General features: G+C 34.3%; 2 protein-coding genes across 2 annotated transcripts in view; one reads left to right on the top strand and one right to left on the bottom strand.

Annotated features, from left to right (window-relative positions):
- The first annotated feature begins 139 nt into the window (after positions 1-139).
- Positions 140-12709, top strand: LOC125652036 (CDK-activating kinase assembly factor MAT1-like). Its single transcript, XM_048880927.2, has 8 exons — positions 140-251; positions 5039-5191; positions 5382-5455; positions 6085-6188; positions 6734-6874; positions 7908-8027; positions 8231-8352; positions 12182-12709. The coding sequence occupies exons 1-8, from the start codon at positions 163-165 to the stop codon at positions 12309-12311; spliced, it is 933 nt and encodes a 310-aa protein (XP_048736884.1). The 5' UTR covers positions 140-162; the 3' UTR covers positions 12312-12709.
- A 333-nt stretch (positions 12710-13042) lies between these two features.
- The window catches only part of LOC125652035 (potassium channel subfamily K member 1-like), a 15267-nt gene continuing 10809 nt past the window's right edge, over positions 13043-17500 (bottom strand). Inside the window, exon 4 of the mRNA XM_048880925.2 lies at positions 13043-17087. Within this exon, the coding sequence (XP_048736882.2) occupies positions 16831-17087 (257 nt within the window). The 3' untranslated portion in view covers positions 13043-16830. The remainder of the gene's footprint in view (positions 17088-17500) is intronic.

Raw genomic sequence — 17500 nt, 5'->3', positions numbered from 1 at the left:
TCTTTGTCTACGCTTATAAAACCATATTAAGATTTTAAAGTTAGTGAATTTCATTATAAATTTCATTTATTGGCCTAGACGTTAGATCTATAGGTCAGTGGAATGAAATACAACGTGAGGTGAAACACTCGAATATTTTAAGAATGAGTTAATTGTTGAGAAATGGATGACCAGGGTTGTCCTCGTTGCAAAACAACGAAATATAGAAACCCGTCCTTAAAACTCCTTGTCAACGTTTGTGGACATTCCCTGTAAGATATATATATTTGTGTTATTTGTTAGAGAACATATTTTAAGATAACTTATTGTAATATTGCTCCCACGATACACGAATTACAATGTTTACACCTACAGAATCTAATCAATGCACCAAAAATTATCCTCAAAACAGTATGCAGATAGCTATACAAGTAACCAGTTTAGTTGTGCTAGTAACAGTTTGTCCAAAGATCATTAATCCTTAACATTTCATACACAGCTATCATTCTAAGTTTTACAAAATGACCTGTGTCCCTGTCACCTCACCACACTTACAATATGTCAGTCCCAGATACTTGTAATGTTGCAGGTATAAAAAGCCAACGACATCAAAATTCAATCATTGTAACTTTGCATTTGTGACTACGCAATGCACCATTCATTCAACGCAAATGTAGAAATGTTTTAAAATGTAATTTGACAAAATTTTGCAGTACTTTATATCATTGGTGCAATGTCAATCCAGTGGGTTGGAATGCCTGTGTAAATGTTACACAATGCATTATCCACTGAATGTTTAAATATAAATGCATATTTGAAACTTTTAAGTTGTAAGTGTTTATATTCTTCGATGAGTATAAATGCAATACTTCTTCTGAGGTCTTGCATTGTGCCAGGTTGGGAACACTTCCCCTATAGCAAGATATTCTCACTAAAACGCGATCATCCCCCTTTAGCGAGATATAAACATTACCATAAACAGGTGTTTTGGCGTCTTTATTGAAAATAATGGCAAATCCCGTGCAACGCTGAATAAGTGCGACACGCACTCAACATGATGCGAATTGTTTCTATGAAATTGACAACATAGTCATGAAATTGCATATCAAAGTTGCTGCGTAAGAGGGAAGCAGTCTGAAATCCAATACACATCGTGAGTGTTTTTGTTTTGATTAATATATTTGCAGAAGTATCAGACATTTTTAGCACTTTTTCTTCTTTTCACGTGAATCACGAAGAGATGTACTCCACGGGTGTTTTTCTCAGTTGTACAGGATATATTTATTCTTGCTAGAGAGGGATAATCGCGTTTTAAATAGCGAGAATATCTCGCTATAGGAGAAGTGTTCCCAACCTGTGTGCGTCGTCAGTTAACAACTTCTTCCCAGAAACTACTGGGCCAATCCTGACCAAATTTCGAATGCAGCATCTGTAGGTGAAGGAGACCAGAAATTGTAAATTTTGTGACCCCCCACCCTAAGGGGCCTTAATTTTGGGATAAAAACTGTAAAATTGATGATGCAGTTCTTTAAAAATCTTCTTCTTTACTCCTGGGCATCTAGCAGAGAAAGTGAGTATATAGTAATTATGATCAAGGAAGCTTCTACCAAAATTGTAAATTTCATGACCCCCGGGGTAGGGGTTCTCACTTCTGACCCCAGGGTGAGGCCAAACTTGGTATGTAGTGTTTATGTGTAAAACACTTCAATAACATCTTCTTTAGTGCTATTGATACTAAATTGAAACTATATGAATATATAGAAAGAGCAGATAGTCCTTTATTAAAATTGTAAATTTGATGATCCCAGGGGTAGGAGCTTTGGTATCAGGGTGGGGGCAAAATGGTCAGTTATTAAATGTGTGAACAATAGAAATGTTTAACTTCTTGATAACTATCATTCCAATTCTTTTCAAATTTGGTATGAAGCATCTTTGGAACAAGGGGGACATAAATTGTAAATTTCAGGATTCCTGCACCTCTAGGGGCAGGGCAAAAATTGACCATTTTTCAAAAATCCTCTTCTCTACAACTGCACATGTTTAAGAAAAACTAAATACATAGTGATGTAGAGCAGGAAGACTTCTACCAAACTTGTAAATTTCACGATCCCTGACGTAGGGGTTCTGACCCCCAGGGCAGGACCAAATTTACTATATAGTGTTTATATGTAAAACACTTGAATAACATCTTCTTCAGTGTTATTGATACTAACTTGAAACTAAATGGCTATTTTGAAAGAACAGGTTGTCCTTTACCAGAATTGTAAATTTGATGATCCCCTGGGTAGGGGTTCTGACCCCAGGGTGGGGGCCAAACTTAGTATATAGTATTTATGTGTAAGTTTGCATCTTCTGTAATTGCCTCAATTTTTTCCCTGAGACTTCAGTTTTTGAATTGTGAGGGGGGGGGGGGGGGGGGGGGGGGGGCAGGGGTCAAGAACTCAAGGTTGCTTGAATGAAGAGCCATGCTTCCTTCACAGGGGAGATAATCAAGAAAAGGCAAGTATAGGTTTAGGTCATTCGAAAACCTTTTCAAGAAGCACCGGGCTAGAAAAGTTTAAGTATACTTGAAAGCTTCGTGACATAGTGTAGATTTTAGAGAGGCCACAGTAGGAGATATTACATGAGGATATGTAGAAACAATCTTCTTCTAGATAACAGCAGGACCATCATTACTCATATTAATATGTAAGCATCCCCAGGTACTGTGGATTGAAGTTTGTTCAAGTAATGACCCCTGGGATAGGGTGGGGCCACAATAGGGGATCATTGTTTTACATAAAAATATATAGCGAAACCTCTTTAGAAATCTTTCTCTCATAAACAGCAGGGTCAGGATTAGTCATATTGATATACAAGCATCTTTAGGTAGTGCAAATTCAAGTTTGTTCAATCCATGGAGCCACAATAGGGAATATACAGGAAATTGATTATAACAAATTCTTTTAAAGAGTAGCAAGACTACACTAAATCATATCAAAATGCAAACATTTCTAAGTTGTTTGAATTTCAAGTTTTTTTTAATGCCCCTGTGAGTAAAGTTGTGGGGGCATATTTTTAAAACTTTAACCTTGCTCATAACTTTTGAATGATGAGTGACAGGGTTGTAATATTTCATATGTGCATTCCTTGTGACAAGACCTTTCTTTTGGTACCAAAGTTTTTAATCTTGTGACCTTTTAGTTTGACTTACTTTTAAGAAAACCTAACTTAGGGAATATCTCTCAACCTAATTACGGTAGGGCAAATTTCATATTTTGTATTTAGATTCTGTATGACAAGAAATTTCATTTGATGTCATGATGTTGGGCTTATGACCTTGGAGTTTGACCTAAATTTCATAGTTTTAACTGCATTACAACGGAACATAAATTTTCTATTGTGTTTTGGTTTTAAATTCATGGGACAGGGGTACAGATGAAATTCGCAAAAATTGAGCCCTCACAAAAAATGATTACAAGGTATTTTGACTACAGGAAGTTTTGACCCAGTCAGGATGTACAAAAATCATTCATCTTTGATGATGAAATTTTAATAGGACAACGATAATTGATTGCAAAATACACTTCAGTAATTTTCAATGTTTTCATTCATTCTGATGATGGCCATCCTATGTCAAAACTGGTGAATCATCTATTAAGTATTAAAGTAATTCTTAGTAGCTCTCATTTTGACGTCAAAAATTTTTGTTGCAAAATTGTGATTTACTATTTCAATGACAGAAATAAAAAGGTTTATAAAATTTTGTTGTCAATATTTGTGTTAGAAAACCTATCCAGAGGCTCTGAATGAAGCAAGATTACATTATTGTCTTCCCGTACACAAATTGATTTCTATGAAATGCTATATATTCAATAGAACCGAAATCTTTATTTTGATAAAATCTTAAACTTAGTTTTAATTTTATCAATGACTATGGTTAAAGTTACATCCAAAACTATCATAATAGCACATTTTTACAACAAAATAAAATTTTCAGATTTAGAGTTAAATACCTCAGATTTCCATTGATGTCAGATTAAAAAAAAAAAAAAATTAATTGCTAGGTAACTCATCAGCGAATATGGCCTTTGTGTCCCTAGTTTTATAGGTACATGTATAGAGATATGAGGTCCAAATAATATTCATGTGGCTTGGGATCAAAGCTCATATCCAAATGGTTTAGTATGTAGTACAAATTTTTATGCCCTCGAGATCGAAGATCGGGGGGCATATTGTTTTTGTCCTGTCTGTCATTTTGTAATTCTGTCATTCTGTCTGAAACTTTAACCTTGCTAATAACTTTTGAACAGTAAGTGATAGAGCTTTGATATTTCACATGAGTATTCCTTGTGACAAGACCTTTCCGTGGGTACCAACATTTTTTACCCCGTGACCTTGACCTTGGAGTTTGACCTACTTTTTGAAAACTTTAACCTTGCTAATAACTTTTGAACAGTAAGAGATAGAGCTTTGGTATTTCACATGAGTATTCCTTGTGACAAGACCTTTCCGTGGGTACCAACATTTCTGACTCTGTGACCTTGACCTTGGAGTTTGACCTACTTTTTGAAAACTTTAACCTTGCTAATAACTTTTGAACAGTAAGAGATAGAGCTTTGATATTTCACATGAGTATTCCTTGTTACAAGATCTTTCCGTTGGTATTGAACCTTTTGACCTTGACATTTGACCTACTTTAATTTTTTTTTTTACATTGGTCATAACTTCTAAATGGTAAATATAAGAGCTTTCATATTGTACATGAGCATTTCTTTTGACAAGATCTTTCTACTGGTACCAAGATATTTGCCCATGTGACCTTGGCCATCTTCAGAATTGGCCATTATCGGGGGCATTTGTGTTTCACAAACACATCTTGTTTTTTTTACTCTTCAATCCATTAAGGTTTCAACAAATACTGTATATCATCATTATGGATCATCTGTATTTGGTACATGTGCAGTAAGATTATGAATTAAAGCATTACTATTGTTATAATTCGCAAGCTGTACTGAGCCAAAATGATTTATGATTATATTATACCATGTCTATGCTAAATGGTGTTGATGTCTTGCAGATGTGAAACTTGTGTAGAAGCTTTATTTGTCAAAGGTTCAGGATCCTGTCCAGAATGTGGAACGGCCTTGAGGAAAATTAATTTTAGAGTTCAATTATTTGAAGATCCATCTACAGAAAAGGAAATAGAGATTAGGAAAAAGATTTTAAAAGAGTGAGTAATTAGATACATTGAATATTGCCTTTGTCATGTACATACTGAAATATTAGCATCAACATTTTCTATGTATATATGTGGATTTCAATGTTGAAGTGTAAATAAACCATCATTAAAAGAGCATTTTAAACAGTTTGATATGTTGCTTAAGGTGTTTTGAATTACTAGTATTAGACATTCTTTTAAGCTATAATAAAAAAGAAGAGGATTTTGATACTTTGGAGGAATACAATGATTATATAGAAAGGATAGAAACAATAAGTAAGTAAACGGTATATGTACATTGTATAATGTCAGCTCAAGTAACATTTTCTGATCAAAATTTGTTGTTTATGTTTTTAATCTTTTCATGATTTTAACTTCTTCTACCCCGACCAGGAAGGACTACAACACAGACGTAAAATTTTACATGTAAAAAATATTTAGATAAATCTTCTAAATAACTAGAAGTTTGTCAAATTGATATTAAAGTAATGTTACATAGTATAGATTAAAGTTTGTTTAAACCATGACCCCCATGGCCAAAACAGAATTTTGTATAGCGAAATAGATAATTATAGATATATGTTAAATCTTTTAAAATTTACTTTAGGAGTAAAATTAGGTCAAATAGTTTTCCTGATTTTTTTGGCTATGAATACAGGTATTACCCTGGAATTTTGTCACAACTTCCCTCTCAGAGAAGTACATATTCAGTTTCAAAAGTAGGTCAAATAGTTTTCTGGACTTTTTCTCGTCATGGATACAGATATTGCACTGAAGGTCTATCAGGCGTATGTTGTACCGTTTGCAGTACTCTTGTTGGTTGTGGTACTAAGAACTCTGGATATTATGTTGCATTGTGTTTACTTTTAATCAATTATTACACTGACTTTTTTCATCAATTTCAGTTTACAATATTGTGAACAATATTGATGTTGATGACACAAAACAGATGATTGAAAAGTACAAGAGGGATAATAAAGATCAAATCAGTAAAGCAAGGAATAAAAAGGTAGGTGCAATAAAGTAAGGTTATCTTAAGTTTGCTAACCACTTCACTCCTTATCATCTAGTGAAGATGATCTGAATGATACTTAAAATAATTATGGACACTAGGTTTGGACTACCAAATATTACATGGTCTGTCAAACATACCGTATAAGCAGAATATTTAGCAAGGATTTAATTTTGGCATTATTAGCAAGGGTGTTGAGATCGCTAAAATTAAATATCGCTAACAATTCACTCCGTATCATAGGTGATGCACTGTAGTTATCTTTCCTGGGATTATAAAAGTCACTAAAATTAGCTCTCGCTAATTATATTTGCCCATTTTGATGGGGAAAATCGCTAAGTTTGTGTCTTGCTAAAGATTCCATGTATTCGGTACTAGTTGGAATAGGACTGAATCTGACATGAACAAAACACTACAATTCAAAACTATGGTTTGTCAAGTATATGAGCTTGAATAGAACTAAATCATGAACTAAACACTAGAATTCATCACCAATTACATACAGTGTCACTGATAAGATCATGTATTGATTTGAAATGAAGAGCAAGGATGAAGAATACTTGGAGAACTTAATTGAACAAGAAAAAGAGGAAAATGTACGCAAGAGGAAGCTAATTGTAGAGGAAGAACAATGGGAGAAAGACTCCAAGAAGAGACACAGGGAGGCACTGCTGGATGAACTGGTAAGCTGCTGCTGCATGTAATAGAATACCGTAAAATCAGTCATTTTTGTGGGAATGTGAATTTTATTGTTTGCATGTTACGGACATAGCCATGGATTAACCCTTAACCCCCCCCATGTATAAAAGAAACACCTGAACTACGGGAAAGAATAGCAACTCCTCTACTGTGAAATAAAAAATAACTGGTTGGGGACATATACTGCCATGCAATACTTACAAATTTCTTGTTTTTATAGAAAAAAGATTGAAACTGAGATTACAATGAGAAATTGAGACATCGAAATTCACGCTAATAAGAGTCACCTGTATAGGAAACAAATTAGATCATAGCAATATTCCCTGCAAACAAGGTTAGATGGTATAGAGGAATCGCCAGGTCTTTATTCTGTCTTTCTGTCCTACTTTGCATCAAGGTGACAGTGCTTTATAAATAAAGAAACTTTAGAAGCTCATATGATGTTTGATCACAAAATCTGAAGTCCATTCCAAGTTCTGGGTTTATAAAAAGAATCATTCATTGTACCATCAACTTGCAACACTTCGGAGTTCCTATATACGTACGTAAAGATTTGTGTGTGAAACTCGGGTGACTATTAAAGGCTCATGGACCTTTTCTTGGAATACAAATTCAATCACCTCTTGCCAGTAAAATATTCACCAAAAAAATGGGTTTGATGAATGAAATTCAAGATTTAGATTTTATGTAATCTTGTCCACATACATTCAAACACAAATACATATGTACATACATGTAAATGCACAAACAGAATCAAACATGTATTATTTTTGGCAGATATATCATATATAATCGAATATATATCTCTTGGGGGGGGGGGGGGGGGGGGGGGGGGGGGGGGGGGGTGTGATAAAATTTAGAGTTTGAAGTCCAAGTCTGACTTATACACACATTACCTGTAAATGCACAGAATCGAAGACATAAATTATTGGCAGAGATATTTAAGATGCACTCTAGTGTGACATTCAGTGATTGGATATGATTTGATCTTTACATGCTTGTTGTCTTTGATTTCAGATGTTTTCAGACAGATCTGCCAAGGATATCCTAACAGAACACAAAACAGACATAGACAAAGAGAATGAAATCCATGCTTCTGTGATTGCCAAAACAGAGTTCTCCACTGGAATCAAATTGGTAAAATATGACATTACTGGGTATAAGGAATATGAAATGCTTTGTCTGTATAGTTTGATTTTATGATGCATCTTTCTTTGGTATTGTCTTGAATTCCAGTTAGCCCTGCAGGACACTGCAACTAAAATCACATATCTGAAGAACAAAGTAGAAAATCTATAGAGTAAGTTAAGAAATGTTTGATTTCTCCATTTTTATATCAGGGATCCCAGGGGCCATTTATGTCAGTACCTCTAGAGACTGCTGAGTTGTACAGCTACTGCCCTATACATCTGGATGTTCTGGGACCAGAGCCCCCAGAGGAAGAAGAACTAGACACAAAAGGGTAAGTCTTCTCTAGGTAAAGAAATCAAAGTTGTTTTGACATTTTTTATAACTACAACTGAATTTCTCATTCTGACAATATTATGATAAAAAATATGCATAAGGATTTTTAAGCTCGCACGAGTTGAAAGCTCAAGTGCACTCTTTCCTGATCAAAGTTTGGTTGGTTGTCTGTTAACTTTTAACATTTTCAACTATTTCTCCACAAACTCTCTACCAATTTAAGCCAAACTTGCTGCAAAACATCCTTGGGTAAAGGGGATTCATTTTTGTTCATTTGAAGGATCAAGAAATCTTCTATTAAAGGAGAAAATGTTGTAATGTTAGTAAAAAAGGACACATACAAGTTCTTTCCATATACAATGTCTGTATTAGATATACTGTGGAATTATCATTGTTCATGGAGGTCAATGATCATAGGTAACCAAAATTTCATAGGTAACTAACTCCTTAAAACCAATCCACGCTAACTATTTAATTGTCACTCAGGAGAAAATTGCACAGAAAATTGACACTATTAAAAGTGCTCTCCCTTGTGTTGGTCTGTAATTTGAATATAATTGTGATTCCACAGTATGCACTCTTTTTATATCATGATGAATTTAAATTATTATGATTAGGTGGGTCATCTATAAACCCTCTCAAGAACCAACAAGTCAGAAATTACAAAACTTAGATGATAGCTTCTTTTATGGTTCCCAGGGTCACAATGGGGCCAATTTAGGGGTTCAAAGTTTTTCATAGGAATATAAACTAGTAGTGATCACATTAAAATGTTGTCCATTTCCCTTTTGCAACCCATATTTTTAGCCGAGTTGCAATGAAGTTGAACTTATCTATTGGTTTGGTGATGCGGGCGGGCTGTTGGGCGTTAACAATTGGTTTCCGGATGATAACTCAAAAAGTTTACAATCTAATCAAATGAAACTTTGATATATTGTTGGGTACCAGGTAAAGAAGACCCCTATTAATTTTGGAGAGAAATTGTCAAAGGTCAAGGTCACAGTGACCGAAAATAGAATGAAAATTTCAGAAAAATTTGGTTTCCAGATGATAACTCAGAAAGTTTAAATCTGAATCAAATGATACATAAAGATATTGCTATGTACCAGGTAAGAAAGACCCCTATTGATTTTGGAGAAAATAGGTCAAAGGTCAAGGTCATATTTAAAATTCCAAAAAAAATTGGTTTCAGGAGGATAACTCGAAAATTTTTAATTTGAATCAAATGAAACTTGGATATATTGTTGGATACCAGCAAAGCAAGGCCCCTATTGATTTTGGAGGTCAAAGGTCAAGGTCACAGTGACTGAAAATAGATTCAAAACTTCAGACAAATATGGTTTCTGGACAATAACTCGAAAAGTTTAAAACTGAATCAAATGAAACTTGGTTATATTGTTGGATAGCAGGTTAGAAAGACTCCATGCAACTCAGCTCATGCATCCCTGGGTGCATATATTGATTTTTACATACAACTCACTTTAGCACCAGAACTCCTGACCCAGGAGCCACGAATTTCACAATTTGTAGAGGCATCTTTGCTCATCATGACTATACACATACCTTATCTTCTAGATGTCCTTAAAGGACACATTGCATGTTTTTAAACTTTTTAATTTTTTCAGCAAAATTCATTCATTTCATGCCTTAAACTACTTTACATGTGTTTTAAATGAAACAGTTTGCGTAGTTTTCGAGTTTGAAAGCGATGAAATTCAAATCTTGCAATATGCATATTTTCTTCGATAGTTTACGCGCCATTATCTGTGACGTCATATGCGACCTCGAGCGAGAAGATTTGAAAACAGTTGATAGCCATTTCATAAACAGATTAGATTTAATTGACAAACAAACAATTATCACATTAACAGCTTGTAAATAACACTGCATTAGGGTGTTTTGTGCCGTTTAAGGGTGTACTTGCTGTCAGTAGAGAGGATTTGGACTGTATCTTTTTCAACTATCGAAGGAAGGTATGAGGGACAAGACGTGAATATTTTTTGTCGGCACAACGACTTTGCCATAAAAACCCCCAGTAGAATTTGTCCCTGTACTTTTTAAAACAAACACTTGGACAAAGACGTAGATAAACTGCGAGAAAATGGTTCTATCGAAGCTACGCACTGTTACATATAGACCTACGGCATATGCTTTCCGTTCTGCTCTCGAATTCAATACACACTCGCACCAAATGACCTTCACCTTGTAACAACATGTAGGCAGAACTTTGCTAGCAGTGTCTACCAACTGGTAGTTTTAAAAAAGAAATTTAAAGATAAAAGATAATTGAACTTTCAATTATAAATAATAAAATATAATATTTCCCGACTTTCAATTGAATTATAATGCTTTCATTTTTTTTTAAGGAACGCGTACGTGTTTACAACAACAGTACGCCGCGCTCCCACTTCCTAAGTAACAACGTGTTGATAACAAAAAATAATGATTAGGCGTAATAAAATTGTTTTAATAAAATAATTTAAAAGTATTGTGATTTTCACAATAAGTTTGATTATTATTATTATTATTATTTTCCGAAATGCTCCCGTGACAGTAGGCCTAGTTGTCAATGATACATAATCGTATCATAATTTAGGCCTATCTAACTTCTCCAAAAATAAATTTAATAATAATTGCACTGTTTATTTTAGAAAAGCAACAACGCTAATTACAGTTGTTTACAGAAATGGCATTACCAAATTGTGTTTAGACAGTGATCCCATGTAAACATTATTTACTCGCAAATTTATGCAGATTTCATACTCGCTTTTCTCGCTACATTTGGGTCGCTGTTTGTATGCACTGGTGGCTAAAAGATATAAGACTCGGGAAATTTGTCAACATCGAAATAAATGTTATCCATGGTAAATAAATTAGGCCCCTAAAACCCGAGCATTTAAAAATATCTAACACTACTTTTACAACAAGTTGATCGACGAAGGTCGCATATGACGTCACTGTACCACGTGACTACCTATCTAATTAACTAGGCTTTTTGAAATCGGGGCATAGATTTAAGTCCGTATTGTGGCTAATTATCGCAATACTTCAGCGAACGAACTATTACAATTAATTTCTATAAGCATAAGGAAGACAAAATGTATATAATTCTGTATACTTTGAAAACACGAGATGTGTTCTTTAATCTAAAAAGATTTTAAAGATAGCAATATTTTTTGAAGAATTTAATCCTACCCCTCAGGATTGCAGTGACCATTCAGGACCTAAATTTTTTTGAAAAGCAAATCTACACTTGTCTACAGTTTGTGGTATAAACAATATACAAGCATTCAATGTATTATTTGTAGATTCAAATTTCATGGCCCCTGGGGTCAGCATGGGTTCACAATTGCACAAGTTTTTGCAAGATGATACCATGTATAGGGAAAAAATATTTTAAAATCTTATGCAGTTCGAAAAGACGACAATTTGGCTACTAAATGAAATGCATTTATCCTCGTGTTGTGCTGATTTAATTCCAATAACCCCCTGCCCAAACCTCTCCATAAAAATAAAAAAAATCAGTTTGTTAAAACAATACTCATTTATAAGCGAGAGTTGCAGGTCATTTTAATGAGATCTTTAAAATCAAGGTCCTGTGTTGCTTCAGGCATTGGCATGATAAAGAACCCTCACTTTTACAGCCCCGAGCGCCATGCACAAGTCTAAATTTGTGGAGTGAAAAAATCTGAAAAGGACATAAAGCAAACCTAGTATCAGAGTGCATTCATGTACTGTTACTCGCAGATTTTCAACATCCTATTTTATGCAATATTGTGAACTGTTCAACTTTATCTTTATTTGATTGTATTTTTTAATTTCTCAAGGTACCTGAACAATGTACGGAATGCCTCGGAACAAGAGAAGGCTGGAGGTTTTGATTCGAAGCTGTCATGCATGCGAGCTCTACTGGATGCTGTGAATGGACTGTTCTATCTCCCTGTCCAAGTCCAATGACCTCCAGTCGACATCTCCGAAATAGTGCTCTAAATGTCAGCGACATGCATTTTGCTAGCTCTCAGGGAAACTGATGGAAGACATCAAGAAAATTCGCGATGCTTCAAGTGTTTAGCTATTTGATGAAGCATGAGAAATCACGATTGTTGAAAATCCAGATTTGGTTGATAAAACTAGCAATTCAACACCTCAGTGCACACCGTGTTGAATGAAAATTGATTTTCAACATTGCCAATTGCTATTCAAAAATAGCAGTTTTGTTTACAAGTTTCTGACTTTCAGAAAAGATATTAAATGTTCAATCATGTTGTTATTTGAATGTCTGCAGAATAGTGGTAAATTTTTCATATTTTGTAGCAATAACTGTACTCTACGGATATTAAAATTGTCACTATTAATGTGTAATCATATTGTGGGATTGGAAATTCAAAATTTTCCTCCTGTAGCAAAAAAATTGCAATTTTAGTGCCAAATCATTAAGAAAAAAGGTTCAAACTCTTGTAGGACTTGAACTTAAAATCTTAATCCACTGTCCAGACAGGTGATGGCATCCAAAAGAACAAAGGATATATTTCAGATTAAATGGTGTACTTCCATTTGAAAAACTTGGACAATGTGGTGCTTCTCACTATCATGGATCTGGATTTAGTCCGTCAATCCATCATCCTTAATGATGCAAGAAGACAAAAATCTGCTCAATCAATCATCCTCAATGATGCAAGAAGGCAAAAATCTGTTTACTCATTTATCAGCATTTAATATGCAGTTGCTACAAACAAAAAAATGAAACATATACATGTATATATTTAAGGAATGAACAACATAGAAATAAACGTTCACAATAGAAACTGAAAAGTACAATAATCGATTCTCAATCAAGTAAATCTTGAACTGAAAATCACTGCAACACGGATGTGTGCATCAAAGCATTGAACATAAAGTGAGATTCTTTGAAATGTAAATAGTTCAAAACAGTCAATACATATAAAGCAAAGCATATATTCAAAGTAAAAGAAAGACATTTTTAAGGAATGGATGGATTTCTAGAGAACCTCCAGAGTTCTCGCCTGCTTAAATAACATTGTAGCACTAGTGCTGAGGTACAATCTAGATATTGAACTACATACTTGAAAACTAATTTAGCCCCAACACAAGGAATTAAAGCTGGATATCAAACTGAAATGATATAAGTAAGAACTATATTTAAAGTAGCTTTGTGTTTACATATGATTTACAAATTTACTCCACTGTAAGTGTAACAGAAGTATGTCGTGTGACTAATTATATACCATCTGGGGGATCCTGAACACCACCCTGGTATGCGAATGAAATACACAGGCAAAAAAAGCTCAGAGCACTGATCATTCAACCTGACATATTGCCTCCAAGGTCATAAAAGAAACTTAAAAATCAGAAGTGAGCTTTCATGTAAGAATAATAGGGGATGTCACAGATTTTAAAAAAAATTGAATTGTAATGCTAATCAAAAATAATCTCAAATCTGAAGAAGAAGCTCCAAGAGGCATTTGAATTTGAGAAACTATTATCTTGGTGGCATAATTCGGTGAGAAATCTCGGATCTGAGATAATCTTGGTTGACTGGAAGTGTCGGAAATGACAATGTTTTAGAATAATACCCATGCTTCATCAGATAAATTTGACAATCGAAAGTCTTTGTACTTGGTGATCTCAGCTACCTCGAGAATGACCATATTTGCATTGTTCTCTTTCCAGTAATATATCACAAGAACACTTCTAGAACTTGATTCTTTTGCACTTGTTGACATAGTAGGATGGACAAATGAATTTGGCAATTCTTAAACATGCCTAGACTATTCGATTTTTTTTTGAAAGGCTGTAATAAAAGTGATAAAATGGGACAGGTTTTCTGATAAGTAATGGCATGGTGTACCTCTTCCTAATTGTGTCAAATTCATGATCATTTCATAACATTCTGCATCATCTTTAAGTATGAATTAAACTTTGTTTTAAATATACATGTAAAATATATTAAAATCAACAGGGACATACAAATATTGCTATCTACTCTGTATAAGACATGTAGTTACATTAACAAAAAACAACATGCAAATATTTTTTATGCACTTCAATATACAACCTGCACAAATCAACAATACTCTATCTTGCACTATTTATAACAACCAACAGAACAATAAAATACTGTATAAAGGGAAATTTCGGCATCAAGAAAATTTAATGGAATTTTATAAATAAAGTAGTTTGAATCTAATAGCGCTTTATTTTTTGGTGCTATGAATTGAATTTTGATTTCTGGCGTATTTTTCTCATTCACCAAAAGAAACCCAACATTTGCAGTGCACTAAAATTACCCGATATACAGTACCACCAATACGGGAGTTATTTTCCTAATAAAGGTACTGTAGAATCATTTAAATTTGTGGGGGCTAATTTTCGTGGATTGCTGAATTTTTACGGGTTTGTGGGGACGAAATTTCGTGGATTTATATATTTGTAAGAAAGATAACTATGGAATGTAATTATGATTCTTTATTTGTTGAGGATGTAAATTCATGGGTTAGGGGTACCCACGAATTCCACGAAAATTGAGCCACCACGAATTCTAGTGATTCCACAGTAATTAATATAACATTTGAGGAAATATGATACATGTATTTCCATCTTCAACAATATAACTTACAAAGCTACCATTATATGTGTTCATAGAATAACAGAAAACAATAAAATCCTTGTGTGGAATGCCTTGGAACATTTCTATATAAATATGCAATGTACATATGTATGTCTAGTGTACTTTACTTCCTGGGCAATCTCTCTCTCTCGCTGATTGGGATTAAAAAATCCATCACTACTATTGAAATACCCTGTAGTTCTGTTTTTCCTAAGGTGCTAGTGAACACAGGTGCTCTTTCAGCAATGTTGGAAGATTAAGGTGCACGAGACTCGGGGACAGAGTTCACTGTATTTGGATTTTTAGCTATAGCATGATAAAAGTAAGAAGCAACTTTTTCTTTTTGTGTGCGAGTAGAAAACATCTGCTTATGTGTACCAGAGAGCAACATATTGTGTTAATTCATAATTGTGCTCCATTCTCTCTTGCATTCAAGAACTAGTCCATATTTGCAATCATAAGAAATGGCAGGTTGTGTTCAATTTTCTACATACTGTACGTGCACTTATTAAGTGAGATTCAAAGTTTGTTTGGTATTAGCACGTTTAAAGCAAGAGTGCTAATTTAAGGTTGTGCTAAAATATGAAAATCTGTAATTCATCCATTACTGGGTATCAAACACAGAAAAAGTGCTAAATCATGATCACGCCAAATAGTGCATCAGCTATAATTGTGCCAAATTTCAGACACGCTAAAATAAGCACACATACAATACAAGACGAGGCTTCAGTCTATCCATAACAAGGGTTTCACCCAGAGAGTCCAGATACGAGAGTAAGAAGCATCTGAAATTTTGTTCAAAACGAGTATTTCAACAGATATTTAACAATCAATATTTAAATTGCACCAGCCCACATCCCATACGTTTTCCTGATTATCAATCACCCATGCATGTCCTTTTAAAACTGGATTGATTGAAGTTTGAACTGCACATGAAAAATTTGTCAAAAGCCAATAGATTTAGCATATTTTACAATTTCAAGAATTTGGAAATTAATATTGCAGATTATGATGTCATAACACAGTAAATAGGCGCACAGTGTCATAATGAGAAACAATAATATTGCAGATTGTGATGTCATAACACAGTAAATAGACACACAGTGTCATAATGAGAGACTAGTGAACACAAATCCGTTGGATGGGTACATTACTCATAAACAACATCAAAATGTTAGAACGGCCAAATTATGCCCTTCATAAAACTACCTCTATTGACTACACCATCAAAAGTACCCATACAGAAGCACTGTGACTGCTTAAATAGCTGAATAAAAACTAGGTCACTCAATCCTAATAATCTATTAACTTAATACAATAACCATCATTTTTGTATACAGATATTTTGAAATGCGAACAAGTAACAGTCGCACTACAAAAACTAAACCTTTCCACACCTACAGTATACTACAGTGTCTCATCTACCCGTTTTGTATTACATGTATATCGTACACAAGAAGGTGTATTCTTTTCAAACAAACCAATATTACACTCATCATGTACAATAAATCTACTACATGAAACACAGATCCAAGCACTTCTACCATATTCATCCTAATGGGCACCAATACTCAAAGTGGGCCGACAGGTTGTACGTTCTTCCCCCTTCATTCCTTACCCAACACCTTTATGATGCTCTTCCCACCCATTAACCATTTCTCCTAACCCCTCTACTTATCAAACCTCCCCAGTCAATCAAATAATTCAGTGTTGATCCCCTAGTGTTTTTTAAAACTGAAAGTGTAAACATGCGTATTCAAATTTTAATCAAAGCATGGTGCCTCTTTCAAATTACATTGATGTTTTTGTGAGCATTATGGTGCTCATTAGGAATAATATGGTCATTAATTAGTTCCCAGTGGCTGCTGCTACATCATCCTGGGTGGGTTGATACATCTGACTTCCCCCCGTCTGTTTGTGGGTGTCATCGTCTCTCTGCTTGGTGTATTTGGGTCCGCTGCTTTCTGTTCCACTCCTCAGCCTGGCCCATTCTTCTTCTTCTTCATCGCTCTTCAGATAGAAGTGGAAGCCTAAATTGAGCTCAGGTATGTCATACAGGACCGCCAATAGCAGCATCATTACCAAAAGACCCATAAACAGGTACACTGAAAGAAATTCAAATCAGAATTCTAATACCATCTAGTTTATTCTATCATTGGACTTTTCTACTAGACCCTTTTGATTTCTGATCAGATGAATACTTTAACATGTAGACTGTAAATTTTAATCTTCATCCAAAGGCTGCAAGTAAAGTTTGTGGACAAGTCTATTTTCTCCAAAAAAGTCTAAACATTTTCATATTACCCCCTACTTCTTAAATGTGTCATGATTTAGTTTTCAAATGTTTAAAGGGACTGGTTCACGATTTTTGATAAAAATATTTTTCAATTTTGATGGTAAACATTAAAAATATAACTCATATAATATTGACAGCCAAATTTTGACCTTCTGAATGAAAGAATAAAAACAATATTTTAGCCTTAAATCTGTGTTATGTAAACAAAGACTCGAGTCTTTT

This window comes from Ostrea edulis, chromosome 5 (assembly GCF_947568905.1).
Source record: "Ostrea edulis chromosome 5, xbOstEdul1.1, whole genome shotgun sequence".
In the NCBI taxonomy this organism is placed as follows: Eukaryota; Metazoa; Mollusca; class Bivalvia; order Ostreida; family Ostreidae; genus Ostrea; species Ostrea edulis.
This window is presented reverse-complemented; position numbering and strand designations above follow the sequence as displayed.